The following is an 18,089-nucleotide window of genomic DNA, read 5'->3' on the forward strand; positions in this document are numbered from 1 at the left end:
ATCACCACTATGGGACATGGATTGGAGATTACTTACTGATCATACAATAATGGTAGAATGTTGATAATTTTCAAAGCTAGGCGATGGGTACATGGGAGTACATTATGCCATCACAATTCTTTCGTAAATGTTTTAAAGTTTACATAACAGAAGTTTTTCAAATTTACTGGAGTTGTGAGTAGCCCTTTCACTTTTTTTGTTAATAAAACTGAAATAGGAAACACCAGAACCTAAAATTCTGCCCACTGCCCACTGCTGTCTAAGCTCTCAGATCAGAGGTAGCGGCAGTGTTGTAGCAGGGGAGAGAGGTGAGAGAGGTGGTTAGGAGAAGGTGGTCTCACAGGATCCTAGGAGTGGAGAGGGTAGGTGGGAAAAGGGAGATGAAAGGGAATGGGAAGATGGAGGTGGTGGTGGAAGAAGATGAAAGAGTCATGGGGACACTGAGCTCCCTGGATTAGGCAACAGGAACAGAGGAGCGAAAAGAGAGACGTAGTCTTGGGACAGATGCTCAGAGGACAGGTCAGGGTGCTGAGGCAATCCCAGAGCAACCCTGGGTCAGAGTGGACCCTGAAAAGGATGCCTTCTGTTAGGGTCATGCAGTGGACTGAATGTGTATGCCCCCCCAAATTTGCATGTTGAAACCCTAATCAGAATGTGATGGTATTGTGAGGTGGAGCTTTTAGGATGTCATTAAGTCATGAGGGTGTAGCCCTCCTGAATGCTCCTGAATGGGATTAATGCCTTTATAAATGACCAGCAAGCTAGCTAGCTCTTTCCACCTTGTGAGGACACAACACTGCTGTCTGTAGACCAGGGAGAGACCCTTACCAAGAACCCAACCCTGCTGAACCCTGAGAGTGGACTTCCCAGCCTCTGAGAAATAAATGTTTAAGCCATCTGGTTTATGGTATTTTGTTACAGCAGTTTGAGCTGAGCTAAGACAGGTCACCTACCTATCATCGGAGTTGTGTCCCTGTCACAAAGCCCCAGTGAGTTCAACCAAGACATTTTCCTTGGTTGGGTCCTTGGTTTAGAGGAAGGAGGAAATGCCTTCCTTCCTGGACCAGTACTGTCACCCTGGGCTGTCCTAAGCACGGCAGCAGGGTACACCCAAGTTTATGGAGCAATGCCAAGCCCTAGCCAAGCCTGCTGTGATGAGCACCCTCACACACCACGTAACGTATACCCAGGTACCCTCTGGCATGGGAGCCATTCTCCACATTTTTAAGCTAAGGAAACAAGCAGAAATAAAGTCTACTTGATCTGAAAGTCAATCACCATGTGTCCCTTGGTCTGTGACACCTGACACCTGCTTTTTATGTTCTCAGCAGCAGCCTGGGTATGGTCATGCAAGCTCCCAAAACACATTTCCTCAGGCCCATCAAACCTCCTCAAACCCATCTCAAACTACCCAGTATTCCTTCATCTCCTCAAAATGAGCTATTCCCCCTCCTTGAATGTGCACAGTCTGTTCCCTTACCTGAGTGTTCACACTCATTTTTGCATGGCTGGTACCTTCTCAGTCCTCAGGTCACAACGCACGTCCCCTCCCCAGGGAGAATTCCCGTCTGTGTTTCTTCAGGGGCTTCTCCCTGATACTATTTTTTTTTTTTTTTTATGCTCTTATTTGTTTCCTTCAGGACAGTTACGCTATCTGATATTTTGTTCCAGAATGTAAGTTCCTGATGACAGGCACCACCTCTGTCTTGTTTAGTGGCAATTACCCACTGGAATTACTTCTTGTTAAGAAGTTCCCTTTTGAACACGAAGTAGGATGGCTAACAGCTTTCCAGTTTTCTTGCAATGAATGTCTTAAATCTTTTTTTTTTTTTTTTGAGGCGGAGTCTTGCTCTGTCGCCGGGACTGGAGTGCAGTGGCCGGATCTCAGCTCACTGCAAGCTCCGCCTCCGGGTTTACGCCATTCTCCTGCCTCAGCCTCCCGAGTAGCTGGGACGACAGGCGCCCGCCACCTCGCCCGGCTAGTTTTTGTATTTTTAGTAGAGACGGGGTTTCACCGTGTTAGCCAGGATGGTCTCGATCTCCTGACCTCGTGATCCGCCCGTCTCGGCCTCCCAAAGTGCTGGGATTACAGGCTTGAGCCACCGCGCCCGGCCTGAATGTCTTAAATCTTAAACAAAGAATGTAGGCTCTGGATGGGCTCTCTGCAGAACCATAGAAAAGCATGGCATTGGTGAAGACTCTCCATTTCCCCGATGAGGCAGAAACTGAAATATAAATGAGCTTCTGCCTCTAATCCTGATGATGATAATGATGATGGTGTGGTGGTGATGGTAGTGATGACAGAGGCACTGATGACAATTAAGTTGCCTTATTACATGCCAGGGACTTCACGCATCATCTCCAACCCTTTGAACTACCCTGCATGATGGAGATATATACATATATGAGAAAACTATAATTCAAAAGATACCTGAAGTCATTCTATGTCTAAGCTAGACAACACAACGTTGACACTGCTACAGCCTCATTCCCCCAGAGGTTTTGGTTACAATGTTCTCTAAAGAACCCATTAAAGGCCCAGTGCGGTGGGCGGGTGGATCACAAGGTCAGGAGTTCAAGACCAGCCTGGCCAACTTGGTGAAACCCCGTCTCTATTAAAAATCCAAAAAAAAAAAAAAAAAAAAAAAGCCAGGCGTGGCAGCAGGCGCCTGTAATTCCAGCTACTCGGGAAGCTGAGGCAGAGAAAACTGCTTGAACCCCGGGAAGCGGAGGTTGCAGTGAACCAAGATCACACTACTGTACTCCAGCCTGGGTGACAGAGCGAGACTGTTTCCAAAAACAAACAAACAAACAATCAGAATCCATTAAAACATACACACACATAAATACACCTCCATTTCTCCTACTCTCCTCATCCTTCACACTGGAACAATAAGAAGTCTCCCAAACCATATTGAAATCAAATTGTAGATTTATTGACTGTTTCTGTTATACAGTGAGGTGAAAACATCTTAATTCAGGACATCCTCCATCTTGTTTTGGCTTCCAGTTGTACTGCAAGACCAGTGTCAGGCACATAGGCTGATAATCAGTGGACAACAGAAGCAAACTGCTGCAGGGTCACATGTCTATGTGATTCATTCCACAGTTTTAGGAATTTTTTTTTCTTTCATAGCATCTTCCTCTTTTCAAATTCCTTCAGAAACAGGAGAAAGAGAGAAGAGAGATGGAATGAATAAAGATAAAAGATCCAAATTACATTTATCGTCAAAATGATTTTGAAACCTATTATCTTTAGGATCCTTTGAACAACCAAATTACAGAAGAAAAATGTACCAGGATGAGGGTGTTTGAACACAGAATAACAGCTTTCAAAATGAGTCTGTGTCAGCTTGAATTTCACGAAACAAGATACAGAGCTTCAACTTTATATTTCCTAAATCCAGAAGCGGAGAGGGAGGTTTTTAATAATATGTATTTTTTCATAGCAGTGTAATAACAATAATTTTAGAAGCTGAGAAACTTCATTGTGCTTATCCAAATTGTAGTGCTATATACATGAACTACATCCAGCCCTTCTAATAAGGCAATGGAAACAGGTTTGCTCAGTTTCTCAGAGAATAAAGCTAAAGACAGATTGTTAGGATTTGAACAAAATGTCAAGAACCTTAGAAATACCTGAAACAAACAAATACCTTAAGCAAAGTAGTGTTTAAGGAAACAATACCAAAAATCATATTTTTCTAGATTTTAACAATTAGGATAAAATGTGTAGATCCCTGCTGCCACTTACTGGAAGAAAATGGTAACACACATCTCCAATGTGAATTTAAGCATTTGCTTTTCTTTTTACCCCTACCTTCAAATAAAATTCTTTCTCACACTCACTAAGCACCTAGATTTATTTCAAACACTTTGGCACATAGTGTTCTATTCCAAAAGCAGGATCATGCAAAGATTCAATAAAACAAGGAGTCCACTTTATTCATCCCTAAGAGAAGGGCAAAGAAGACCACCAAATCAGGATTTTGAAATTTTCTCTGAATGCTGTTCCCTTCTAGGAAACCCACTGGTACCTATTTTCAGCATGCTTAAGAGGGGATTTTTTTTTTTTTTTTTTTGTGGCGGGGGTATACCATCATAAAAATAATGAGGGAGAGAGAGCCTTAAATGACCACTCAAAAAGACAAGCTGAAAATCAGTACAAAGAGATTATAAAAGACATCAAATTACTTAGAATATTTTAACCCATAATGTCCTATTAAAAAAGGAAAATCAAAAAAAAAAAGTTAAGAAGTCACTCCTTCAACCTTTAAGTAACAATGGTATTACAACATAGCCAGGGCCAATCTCCTCATCCTCTTTAGATCTCCCTCCACCCCAACTCCTTCATCCAATTTCCATTTCTTGTTACTCAGCCTCCAACCTCCTCTCCCTAGAAACAGAAACCCATGGGGTCAGGGTGGCTATATCCCTAAGGAAAAAACAAGTAACAAAACAAAAAGCAGTTATCTGCACAGCTACCTTCCAAACCCTCAAAATGGAAATCATGACACATATGATCTTCAAGATGCTTTTTCTGTATGTTGTATCTTGCCACTTACAAAAATACAAATCCCAATGTTTAAAGAAGAAAGCTTTAAAATAAGAACATTATTCCTGGTCATGCCTAATTAGGGCACTAGGACATCAATAGAGTTGATAAAAACTATTAATCTGCACATCAGAAAACCAATTAAGTCCCAGAAGCAAAGGCCATGATTTCCAGGTACCCAGTATGGCCACACACACAGAAAGCCTACAACGTCAGAGCACGTGGGCCACTGTTGGAGCTCACCTTGTAGATCGTGGTTCCCAGCTGTGCAGGAGACATACTGACCACAACTCCTGCACTCTGAAGAGCGGAGATCTTCTCTTTAGCTCCACCTTTTCCTCCGGCAATAATTGCCCCGGCATGACCCATTCTCCTCCCAGGAGGAGCAGTTAACCCAGCAATGAAGGACACTACAGGCTTGGAATTTGGACCCTGGAAAGAAAGTAATCTTTTAAATGCTCTAATGAAGAAGTCAATCAAAACTGGACCTCAAAGTCTTGACTCTGCTGGTAAATGGTAAATGACTTGGGCAGGGGAAAGCCCACCATTCATCCTAGGAAAACCAACACAAATATTAAACCATGATAGAAACTACTGCATTCTCCTTTGAGTTAACTTTCCATACAAACTCAGGAATACAACACCGTGCCAATGTTCGTATCTGTTCAATATAAAATTCCTACTTCACAAATACACATGTGACGCTTTCATTTGAAAAGTAAAAGAGCATACTGGAAAATATGTTATATGATTTGTGATAATAATAATGTAAGACACAAGACTGGGTTGCTTTACTTCAACCTAATATTATGTTAATTCATTATTAGTTCACCCTTAATAAATGTGCTAAAAGAAAAAGATGAGGTGGGAAGTATACTGGAAAGGACCTAGGACTTAATTTCCTAGTAACCAAAGCTGCATGACCTTGGACAAGGTTTCTTGAGAACCAGACTTCTGCTGCTTCATCTATGAAATGAAATGGCCAAACTAGATTGATGCCCAAAAGCCCTTTCTACTCTGGAATTCTATGTCTAAGAGGGAAGATCAGAATTAGTTTTATTCAGCAAAAATCCATTCTAATGTATAATCTCTATGTACTAGATTCTGAGGTTTAAAAAAAAACAAAACCCATACAAAGAAAATAGAAAAATTTCTGTACTCTAGACTTGCAAAGTAGTTGAAGACATAATATAAAATATGTATATACCTCAATCCATTAAGAAATACCATAGGCCAGGCATGGTGGCTCAGGCCTGTAATCCCAGTACTTTGGGAGGCCGAGGCGGGCAGATCATGAGGTCAAGAGATTGAGACCATCCTGGCCAACATGGTGAAACCCCACCTCTACTAAAAATACAGAAATTAGCTGGGCATGGTGGCTTGAGCCTGTAGTCCCAGCTACTCGGGAGGCTGAGGCAGGAGAATCGCTTGAACCCGGGAGGCGGAGGTTGCAATGAACCAAGGTCATGCCACTGCACTCCAGCCTAGTGACAGAGCAAGACTCTGTCTTTAAAAAAAAAAAAAAAAAAAGAGATACCATAAACATATGAATAAATGATTACGTTTCACAATTAATGGTAATATCATGTTCATAACAGAAGTCCAGAGATAATAAGGAACCAGGTAAAACAGAGAGGCCTGGAGAAGGCAGAACTTGAGCATGAGTGGAACCTGAGACCCTTCATGAGTGGAACCTGAGACCCTTCACTTAGGTACCATCATCTTCCCCTAGACCAGCAGTTCTCAAATCATTTGGTCTAGGGATCCCTTATACTTAGGAGAATTACTGAGGATCTCAAAGACCTTTTGTTGATATGTATTATATCTAATGATATTTAGTATATTAGAAATTAAAACAAATTTTATAAATATTTGTTAATTCACTTAAAAATAACATTTTAACACTTTAAAAACCATTCTAGTGAGAAGAGTTGTATTACTTTACCACTTATATTTTCAACTCTTGAATGTTTAACTTAATAAAAGACAAATGGATTCTGATAAATGCTTTCACATTCAATCTGTTGCAATATGTTATTTAAGCTGAAGTATAAAAGGAAAATCCACCCTCACACAGATACGTAATTGGAAAAGGGAGAAGTATTTTAATTGACTGCCTTACAGATAATTGGGAGTATTCTTTGACACTACCCAAATCTCTCAGTGGTAATTTCTTAAAGGTTAGGTGCAATGTTGGAATCTGAAACCATATCAGTGAACTTGTTAATTTAAAACTCATTAATCTGTCTTGCACTTTGAGTGATCTTTTAACCACAATGATTTTGTAACATGCATTCCTCAGTTAGGAAATATGGGTTCACTGAGTTACGCAGATCTTCCAAATGCTGACACATTTCATCATTTAATAACCACAAATCAGTTATCAGTATCACCACCAAGCTCATTAGAAAAGCCTCTAGGTAGGAGGAAGTTGTCAAGCTCACAGTTACAGATGCAAGTTTTCCAAAATTTTAAATATTCACTTGAAAGTTCAAATGTTATTAGCAGCAACAAATACTATCAACTGTTTTTCTTGACACAGCAGGTTTACTTTGTTCATTTTTGGGAAGAGATCTGTCTGAATTACCAGTTTGTCTGCCAGTCATTCTTTCAAGTAAAATTGGTGTCCAATGAAAAGGCCAGCTAGTTCAGCTCACAACTCAGCTGTGAAAGTGCTTTACTTTCCATTTTATCACAAAATACTGACTCCAGCATCATAATTTAATAAAATTAATAATTTGTATTGCTTCATCAAGGACATTCATAAGTGAAACTGGCTTCTCTTTTTTCTTTGCACTGTGAGTGCAAAGAAAATTGCACTCATTCACATGGCAGTGAATGACTGCTACTCTGATTCCACTGACTGCCCCGATTCCCACTAAGATGCCAGCATGCAAGGAGCTACATGGTCGGACACTGCTTACTCCTGCCTCATCTGCCACCTTTCCTCCCTTCCTCCTTATCTTACATAGGCACAGAATGCTCTAGCTCTGTGCCTTTGCTGAGAATGTTCTCCACCCTCCTTGGATACTTGGTAAACTCCCACTTAACTTTTAAGACCTGACTCTAGCTTCCTCTTCCCCCATAAGCCTTTTCTGTCTCTCTCTCCCACCCTCCCCACAAATGCCCTCATATTTGATCATCTCGTCAATGACCCTGCTGTGCCTTTTACACCTTTCTACTATTAAATTCAGCACACTGGCTAGAACCTATTCTTCATGTGTTCTTCTACTAAACTATGAATTCCCTGAACACAGAGGTTATATTTTCACTAACTTCGGTGTGCCTGGCACCTACTGTAGTACCTATGGTATAGAATTAAAAAAAAAAAAAAGACTCCACAGATTATTTATTCATTCACTCATAAGATCTACATAGAATATGACACTCTCATGTTTGAGTGGCATTAATTTGTACTTGATTTCACTCCCCATTCCCCAAACAGTGGGAATATTGTTGCACTAGAAAGGATCAAGACTTTGTTGAGCCTAGCATGTCAAACAAATCTGCATCTGTCCCATTAACAAAGAGCCATTGGAGGCTTCTTTGTTTTCTGTTTTTTAAGTGGAGAGAACTACAACTAAAAGACTATGGGGAAGTGTAGTCTGAAAATAGGACACAGAAATGATGAGAGGTATGTCTAAAAACAGTAAGGCCAGTTAGAATGCTATCAGTACAGTCTGAGCCTATGCCCAGGACTGAAGACTCTTTGTTCTTAACTCCTTCAGTCTGACTCCTCATCCTTCCGTGGTGAAATGGAGAAGTCAGGCAAACCTGGGTATGAATCTCACCCCTGGTTCGTTTGCTGTATACCTACCATTGGCAAGTTACTAATCTTCCTGTATCAGTTTTCTCTTTCATAAAGAGAGAACAAAAACATCTTGCCAAAGCATCAGGATAAAAGTTAAACACCAGAACTTTTGCTAATAATTATTACCATTGTAATGATAACAACAAAGGCAGCAGCAGATCATGTTTACACCAAGTATTACACTAGGCATTTTATATAATGCAGCATCTGAACTGTTTAACCTAGAATCTTGTACACATTAGGTTCTCAATAAAAATTAATTCCATAAGAACTAACCAGGAATAGGAAATATGCTGCCAAATGAAATAAAATGTCTATGTTTCATTTTCCCCACTAAATACTAAGCTATTCAAGGGATTCAGAATTGGGCCCAAATACATTTTAAATTCAATTTAACACAGCATAATGTTGTATTAAACCAAACCTTTTTTTTTTAAAAGAAGTCAGTTTTTACTTAAATTTCAAACTATACAACTTTCTGAACACAACGGAATCTAACATTTTACTCCAATCCTTAACAATCTACTCCTCCATTTATTTGACCTGTATTGGTGCCTACTGTGCCAGGGGACTGGGCCAGGCACTGAGATTAACAGTTCCCTGCAGTCCATAACACAGTCTAGAGTGAAAGTTAGATATTAAGCATGCCTTGCAGAAGGAACAAGCAAAGGCAAGTGAGAATGAAAACTGGTATGTCAGATGGAAAACTAATCTAAAAGGGAAGGTTTCGATGGTATGTGAAGGACTGGAACACCATGCTAAATCTGCCCTTTAGTGACATGTAATGGGAAACATTACACGGGAAACACTGTCTGATGTGAACCAAGGACAAAGAGCACCAATACCCATGTTTCAGAAGAGCAGATAATTTGCGTGGCCATAAGCAGAATGGTCTAAGAGTAAAGGGGGGTGGTTGGAGAAAATATGAGAGATCATGAAGGAAATCATTGAGATGGTCCAGATGAGATGGGATGAGGATCCAAACCAAAGTAGATGGACTAAACATAGACAAGGCTCTGAATCTAGACAAACCTCTGATGTCTCAGAGACAGATCTTGGTAACTGAGTAGAAACAGGAGAAGAGATAAATAAAAGTTAGTTCTCAGGTTTCTGCCATAGAAATAAGCACAGAAAATAGATCCAGGGAATGAAAAAAGAGGAGGAAAACCAGAAAGAAACCAAGAGTATGGAGAGGGTGATGAATGAATAAAGGCCACTGGTGACCTCTGCAAACACAATGTCAGGAGAGTAAGAAGATTCCACAGCAGCAAACGGCTCAGTAAGAAGAGTGCTTACTGAGTGACGGGCACTACTTTGCTATACATTACTAAGTCATTTAAACCTCACAGACCTTACAGTAACTCTAGGAGGCAGGCACTACTATATCCTCATTTTTCCAATAAGGAAACTGAGGCAATGAGAGATTAAGAAGCATTCCCAAGGTCATATAGCTTCTAAGTGACAGATAGGAGCCCGACTGCTAAGGATTCAAGAATGAAAGAAAAGTAAGGAAAGAGATTGAGAGAATGAGGGTAAAGTTGAGTCATATCTAATATGGGAGTTAGGGCTTAACATCACCACAAAAGAAAATCAAGTATATTCAAAATAGCCCTTGAAAATTCCTTAAAACACAAATAACTATGCCTTGTTTTGGGTAAACCACCCTGTACATGATATTATTGGTTCCTTTAACTCTCCAGTATTAGTTTTACGTGGCATTTAATTCATTCACTAGTGGATTTTTTTCATTAAGCATAGAGAGAAAGTTATCTCCCCTCTCTTGCCTGGTCTCCTGAAGAGAATTTTTCACTCATTCCTCAGTGTAAGATAAATTCTGAAAATCAATGGCTTGATTTTTTTCCCACAGTTCTCTGACACAACAATGGCCACAGCACAAATTCATTGAGTGGGGGCTGATGGCCACCAAACTGCTTCAGTCACTACTGCACCCCCATCTCTCCTTTCACCACAGGAATAGGGCCTAATTCCCTCAAGCTAAAGGAAATGATGACACAACTCAACACTACTCCTTTACATTTAATTCTAAGCGAAAGGCAACAAGGAAAGCCTCCCCAGGACATAGACAGTAAAGCTTTTCTACTTGATCTCTGAAGGGAAGTGTCATTCCACAAGGAAAGTCTAAAACTAGAGGGAAGCCAGATCCTGAAAAAAAGGCAGGGGGGATAGGATCTTTAGGTCAGCCTTGACAAAGAGAAAACAACACTTATTTCCCTCTGAGATCGGGAGAAAGAATACCAGTCACAGGTGAAAACCAAGTCTGCAGGTCAAGTAGGGGCTCTCGGGCTGATGGCCTGAATGTATCTGTTCAGCAGAAGAACAACTTACCTACCACAAAGTGTGGGATGATGCCTGGGGAGGAGAGTTCAGAACAGGGAAGTAGAGAATCACCCAGAAATAATACAGAATTGTCTGAGTGTCCGGTATAGAAGTCCCTGCTCAGAAAAGTTTTATCTTTCATGTTTTCTCAAAAAGTTCACCTTTGAAAAAATAAAAATAACTTCTGAAACAAGCCTCTGATATTAAGAGCAAAGAGCTATTTTTCCAAACCCAAACTTACTGAATTATGTTGCTTCAAAAATTCTGCAGCATTCTCTTCTGCATTACCACCAATTTCACCAATCAATATGATGCCTTCTGTGGCAGAATCATTCAAAAAGATTTCGAGGCAGTCAATAAAATCTGTTCCATTAAAAGGATCGCCTCCAATGCCTGAAAAAGTTGAAAAATATCAATAACTTGAAATTTAAGAGTGAACCTTGGAATTTAGGTCAATAAATGTTTTTAACTAGTTTGTCATTTTTCTTACCCTTCTCCTTAATATTTTTAAAGTATCATTAGTCTTGCATTTAATATTTTAAAAATCACAAAATGCTACATTTATTTCTCTTGGTAATATTATATAAATGCTAAATGGTGGTTGGTTCCTGATATTCTAGGAATATTCTAGGGCTGTAACGAAGACAACCCTCTTTTTGCTTTAGCTCCTTTATCAAGCCTCTTCTGTCTCACAAAATTATTCCCAGATAACTCCTTAAAATGAACATTTTAAGAAAATGTGTATCTGTGTTGCATGCTGATGTTACACCAGAGGAAAGAATAAACATTTAACAAATTTCTTTGAGCAAAGAAACTATTTGATGAAGTATGCTGCAGAAAAACCGCCCACAAATTTTAAGACACAAGTGCCAGTGAGTGACAGTGACTGCCCTGATCCCTCCTGTTCTGGATCCAGAGCGGTGATGACAGAGCCTGCATATCAGAGCCGTACTACACACCACATTTAAGAACGAGTTCTTAGACAGGGTTAAAGTAAATGTTCCCTACAGAGAGGCTACTACTTTTTATTTTTAAATTATAAACTTACTGAGGGCAGGATTGATTTCTTACTTTTTACTGCATCTCTGAAAAATGGAGTGGAAGAAGAGAACTGACATTTATTAAGTGCCAACCGTGGTCAAGTCCTATGCTTTGGCACACATTAGATCTGTCATTTCCTAATTTTCTCAACTTCTCTGTGAGACAGGCATTATTATCCTCCATTTACAAATCAAAACTGAAGATGGAAAAGAAGGAATCAGTAAGCCTGTTTCAAACCTTTTCTAATTCTCTGTCACACTAAAGTATCTTCCACTTATGATTGTGCTTTGCATGTAGAAATGCTCAATTAATGTTTTCAATATTTAATTTATGAATTTGGATCTTAATAAAAACACTCCAGAGCTATATGTTATTTTTTGGTAAAGATATTTCTAGAAGGTTAAGAGGTATTCTAAGAACTTGAAGGAATATTTATTAATATGAAAAGAAGGAATTTGCCTTGGCTTTTGGCAACAAATAATGAAATTATTTTAAAATGTAAAAACTTGTAATTTGTTATTTTTTCAAATGGGAGGCAGTATAGTGTGATAAAAAGAGAGGTTCTGAGGAACTGAACCTTCCTCAACCTTGACTTTCTCACCAATAAGGCTCTAACAGTACAATTTTTCAGCTCAGAGGCATCTGAGAGGCTTGCCTTAAGAATGAGACACTAATTGGCAAAGAATTCAGTAACTATGAAGCACTGATGAACATAATGGCAATGACAGCAAAAATCCTAATATAAAGAACTATTTCTTCAGAGCAATCAAATAAAGTGATGTTTTCAGGCACCCAAGGTGCTCCAGGAGCCACATGTCCCAAGACGTTAGTTCTTCAACCTAGAAATGAAATCTTGGACCATGAATCTTGAAAAACTATAGAACGACTTTATACTTAAGCAAATTAAATTTGAGATCATAACATCTTTTTTATAAGAGTATCAAAATATTTTGCAAATAATAAAATCAATAATTATTATACTCATCCAATGAAGACACTACACTCCAATAAAATGATTTTAGCAAAAATCCCTCACCAACGCACAAAGACTGTCCCAATCCAACTTCCGTTGTCTGGTGAACTGCTTCATAAGTCAGGGTGCCAGATCTGGACACAATGCCTTAATGAAAGAGAATTCAAAAACATTAGATTGTGTTTCTATGTTAGACTAAAATATGGTAAACTAAATTACCAAACACTTTGAGTGACTAACATAGCTATAAAATTCATTCCATGATTTGCCATCAAAATCAATAGTATCTTCAAATGATGAAGTGAAAAGGAAAGGCTTAAATTAAAGCAGGGAGGTTTTTAAATTTAGACACAGGAGAAAGTATATTATTAGTTAAGGTTATGACTATAAAAACAATGCAAGAAAGACTTAAATTATCTCTTCTGAGAATCTTTATGAAGAGGATAATATCAATATAAATTTGGTAGGTACAATCATACCTACAGGGGCAGAATATAATAGATTAGACTTATATTACCTGATGTAGTCTGGGTATTTGTACCCTCCAAATCTCAGGCTGAAATGTGATGCCCAATGTTGGAGGTGAGGCCCGGTGGGAGATGTTTGGGTCATGGAGACAGATCCTTTATGAATGGCTTAGTGCCCTTCCCATGGTAATGAGTGAGTTCTCACTCTGTTCCTTTACATGAGAGCTGGTTCTTTAAAAGATCCTGGCCTCTCTCATTCCTTCTCTCACTATGTGACATGCCTACTACCCCTTCACCTTCCGCCATGAGTATAAGATTCCTGAGGCCTCACCAGAAGCTGAACAGATGCTAGTGCCATTCACGTACAGCCTGCAGAATCATAAGCCAAAGCAACCTCTTTTCTTTATAAATTACCCAGGCTCAGATATTCCTCTGTAGCAATGTAAAACAGACTAATACAGTACCCAAACTATTAGTCACATTTTCAAATACTACCTATCTTCTCCACAACTATTTTCCCAATAATTTTCAACCAATATATAGGCTTTAAAATCAATATAAAGAAAACTGGGAAATAAGGTCAAGATCCCTCTGGAACCAAGTCTCCCACCTAATTTCTTTTATAAATGGACCTGTATGAAAGCACTCAATTTCACATCAGGATTAAGTGTGTGTGGAGGGAGGAGAGCCAGTATGGGGCCAGAGAGGAATGACAGCTAGATGTCGTCTCTTATAGTTTACTATGCTTGGCTGAGCTTCCAGAAAGGTAATGTATTCAAAGCTACAATCTATGTAATACTTTAGACAAACAAAAAAATTAATCTAGGGTGTCTATGGTTTACTTTCCTTAAACTCCTTCCTTGGAGCAACTTTGAAGAACTCAGAAGACCCTTTTTTAACAATATTATCACCCTACCAGGACAAGTAGAATTTTTGTCAACCTGAGACAAAAAACATAACTATAAGTTACCTCAACTTTTGTACAGCATGTTTACATTCTTAAGCAAAGTGCTATGTCACCATTATTGTATACTAACGCGTACTGAATGTGTGCCCTATGCATACATGCATCTTCTCACTAGGAATTTGGGCACACAATAACTTCAGGTTCTCCATACCAATCAGTCAAGTTGAAAGAACAGTGTGTATGTAACTTAGTCATTGCTAAACAGACCCTACAGAACACTGTCAGATTGCTCTTTTAGATGCATTTCACTAGACAGTGACAACTACATCCTCAGTGATGCCTCACTTCATGTGCAACTGTGCTTTAACTCCCTAGCCCAGCACAGTCCCAGCCTCCCTCTCCAGACTTGTTTCTTACTATTTCCCTACCTAGTGAAACTGGGTTATTCCTCATTGATATTTCATGCTCTCCTATCTTTTCATATTTGTTCTGCTTAAAATGGAGTGTTTCACCTCCACCATGTGACAAAACTTCTAATCATCCTTCAAGGTCCACATTAAATGCTACTTTCTCTTTGAGGTCTTTCCTGATCACCCCCAAAGAGAAGTGAGATATAATCTCTTTCTCTAAATCTCCTCAATGCTTTTATATTTCTTACTGCCCTCATTACTAAGAAATAAGCAGGAGACGTTGTGTCTTACCTACCACTGTGAAACCGTAAGTATTTTTGGGGTAGAAACAACTTCATTCATTGAATGGTTCACTATAAGCCCTAATGCTACCATTAGACACAGTAAGAATGTTAGGCAGATGGCCAGAAACAAGCAAGCAGGGAAGCCCTGGAAAGAGTCCTGGAGGTGCTGCCTACTGACCGTCTGCAAAAAGGCAATGGCTACACTGGCTACTTCTGGCATGTGGTTGGGATCCACTGGCCCTGAAGGGGTCTTATCAGGCCCTAGTCGGAGATAATCATGGTAGGGACTTCCCCTGCTGACGAGTGTGTGCAATCCTCCAATAACTTGCCCTAGAGTAGCCTTTTGCTCATTATAATAGTAAAAACCACATCCCTGGGTGGAGATTTTAAATGCTAATGAGATATGCGAGGTGTATACTAGCATGTACAACTACAGAGCATGTGCATAGAAGAAGACTGCTTAAACATGGTTGCAACTGATACCCCTCATGCCCCCTCATGAATAATCATGCAATATTCTCATAAAGAGGGTCCCTCAGCATTAGCTGCTGCTAGCTCATCCTCTCTTTTGAGCAGTCTGTTCAGAATCATCTCTCAGGGTGTACTGTCTCTTTAAATAAACACTGCTGCTACTGTTTTCCAGGAGGTCAGCAGCCGGTCAGCCGTTCCTCTCTTTGAATGTACTTTATCTTCCTTCAATACACTCTGCTACTTAACCCTGGCTGTGCATCTCTTGGTTGAATTTTTTCTTCTAAGAAAACAAGAACAGCAGTTCTTGCAGTACAATTCCAGTACTTTCTGGTAACAAGAAGGCTCATTTCTTGTCAACTCTTCTTGTTCCTGAGGTCAAGGCAGGTACTGATGCCAAATACTGAGGACAGAGGGAGGATCATGAAGAGAACACTGAATGGCCTACAGCAACCTACAGGTAATTATTTTTTTCTAGTGTTATAGCAAACACTACTAAGTTTGAGGTCACTTTTAGCTAATGCTAACTTTCAGCACTGTTAAGAATTATATTAAAATCACAATAATGCTTTCAAAAAAACAAAAATTTTACCAAAAGCAGAAATCCTTAAAACCTGATCTAAAATACTGATTCTACCTAGCTTTAATGGGCAGATATTTATATTTGCATTACCGAAAGCCTGCTCAGTGATGGAACGAACACAAACTCTTTATTCAGAAGGCAGGACAGTGCCTCTGATCAACAGCTTAACATCTCTAAGGAGACTACTTGCTGGCCTGAGCCCTGCCCTCAAGTCTGCGACATAACATGGCCTCCTACTGCTGACACAGTAAAATGGAATGATCCATCTGTAAAATGTCCATAAGGAAAAAAGGAAAGGATAAATTTCAAGTTTTAATTTTTATCTAATAATCTTGGTTTGGCAAATAAATTCATAGTCAGGCTCGATCAACCAGCCTGAAACTTGAATATCCTGACCACACACTGATTCTCCAATTAAGAACAATGTTCTCCTACCACCTGGTTCAGTAAGAGACCACCAATGATGCTTGGGATTCTGTAACAGCTACCTTCTTCACTAGCCTATAATTTTCAATGGGTCAATAAATAAGAGTCTTTACAACCTCTATGTTCCCAGCTTAAAGCATAGTTCCAGGCACAGAAGGTACACATATATGTTTACTAAGTGAGTTGAAACTGAAAACTCATCAATGGAGTAAGACCACCCTCTTAAGTGAAATTTAATTTCAATAGTTTTAAGATTATTCACTTACTGAACCCTAATGCATAACAAATGACAACCACCACAACTTCCGCCCCCCCATATGTCTCATTTATCACTTTTTCCCTATTCTCAGTGCCTTTGTCCCATCCACATCCTCTGTCTTCAACACAGTCCCTCCCCTCTATGGGATATTTCAGCACTGAGACGGTTAGGCGGGTAATGCCTACCTACTTATGTAATGGTGTATTCCTATCAAAATCCCAAGAAGAGTTTTTGCAGATATAAACAAGATCCCTTTTAAATAAACACGAAAAAGTAAACTGCATATCCAGCAAAGTATTAGTACCTAGAATATACAAAGAACTCTAAAAAATAAACCATAAAAAAGTAAACAACCCAATTAGAACATGAGCAAAACCCAAGGAGGGGCATTTCACTGAAAAAGATAACAGATGACAAATAAATTTATTTTAAAAATCTATAAAAAGATAACCAATATCATTAGGCATTAGGCAAATACAAATTAAAACTACACTGAGCTATCACTAAACACTTACCAGAATGGCTAAAATAAAAACACAGTGACACCACCAAATGCTGGCAAGGCTGCAGAAAAACTGCATCACTCATACATTACTGGTGAAATGGAAAATAGCACAGCCCCACTATATAGCAGTTTCTTAAAAAACTAACAAGCAAGTATCATACAACCCAGCAACCATGCTCCTGGACATTTATTCCAAAGAAATGAAGACAATGTTCACACCAAAACCAGTACACAAATGTTTATACCAGCTGTACTTGTAATAGGCCAAACTGAAAACAACCCAGATATCTTTCAACAGGTGAATGGTTAGACAAACCAAAGTACATTCATACCATGAATACTCCTCAGTAATAAAAAGAAACAAACCACTGATACACAACAAGCTGGATGAATCTCTAGAGACTTACTCTGACTATAAATAGGCAATCCCAGAAGGCTACATTCTGTATGATTCCACTTATATAACATTCTTGAAGTGACAAAATTATACAATTAGAGATCAGATTACTGGTTGTCAGGAATTGAGAAGGGGGTGGAAGCAGGAGGCAAGTGACTAGAAAAGGGCAACATGAAGGATACCTGTGGTTATGGAAAAGTTCTCTATATTGACTGTATCAATGTCAATATCCTGTTTATGAAATTATACTATAGTTTTGCAAGATGTTAACCATTGGGCTAACTGGATAAAGGGTGATCTGTCTGCATTATTTCTTATAACTACACATGAATTTATAGTTATCTCAATATAGGCAGTTTAAAATTTTAAAAGAGGGCAGAAGAGTCAAGTATGTGACATGTGGTTGAGAGTAACAGTCTATCGTAAGAGAAAAAAATAACATGGTACAGTTAAATATCATCAATTTGGAATCCAATCACTTCCTTCAATAACACTCAATTAGCAGATACACAATTATATTATATTAGCTGTTATCAACAAAGACTAGAAATCCATTACACTATTACACTGCTATTACATTCATTATATTCCATTCAGAAATACCCAAGGGACTGAAAAATCTTTTCTTTCCCTTAACTCTCAACCTAAGGATCTGAAGTCAAGGAG

The 18,089-nt window shown here is 39.1% G+C and overlaps 1 protein-coding gene across 2 annotated transcripts in view; it reads right to left on the reverse strand.

The window, feature by feature from the left end:
- Positions 1-2,914: 2,914 nt before the first annotated feature.
- The window catches only part of SUCLG1 (succinate-CoA ligase GDP/ADP-forming subunit alpha), a 42,576-nt gene continuing 27,401 nt past the window's right edge, over positions 2,915-18,089 (reverse strand). For both annotated transcript variants that reach the window (XM_023224915.2, XM_023224914.3), the window contains exons 6-9: positions 12,781-12,864; positions 10,945-11,096; positions 4,799-4,987; positions 2,915-3,157 (exon numbers count right to left, since the gene is read on the reverse strand). In XM_023224915.2, coding sequence (XP_023080683.1) covers positions 3,131-3,157; positions 4,799-4,987; positions 10,945-11,096; positions 12,781-12,864 — 452 coding nt within the window. In that variant the 3' untranslated portion in view covers positions 2,915-3,130. The remainder of the gene's footprint in view (positions 3,158-4,798; positions 4,988-10,944; positions 11,097-12,780; positions 12,865-18,089) is intronic.

The sequence above is a fragment of the Piliocolobus tephrosceles genome, chromosome 15, assembly GCF_002776525.5.
Source record: "Piliocolobus tephrosceles isolate RC106 chromosome 15, ASM277652v3, whole genome shotgun sequence".
Lineage (NCBI taxonomy): Eukaryota > Metazoa > Chordata > Mammalia > Primates > Cercopithecidae > Piliocolobus > Piliocolobus tephrosceles.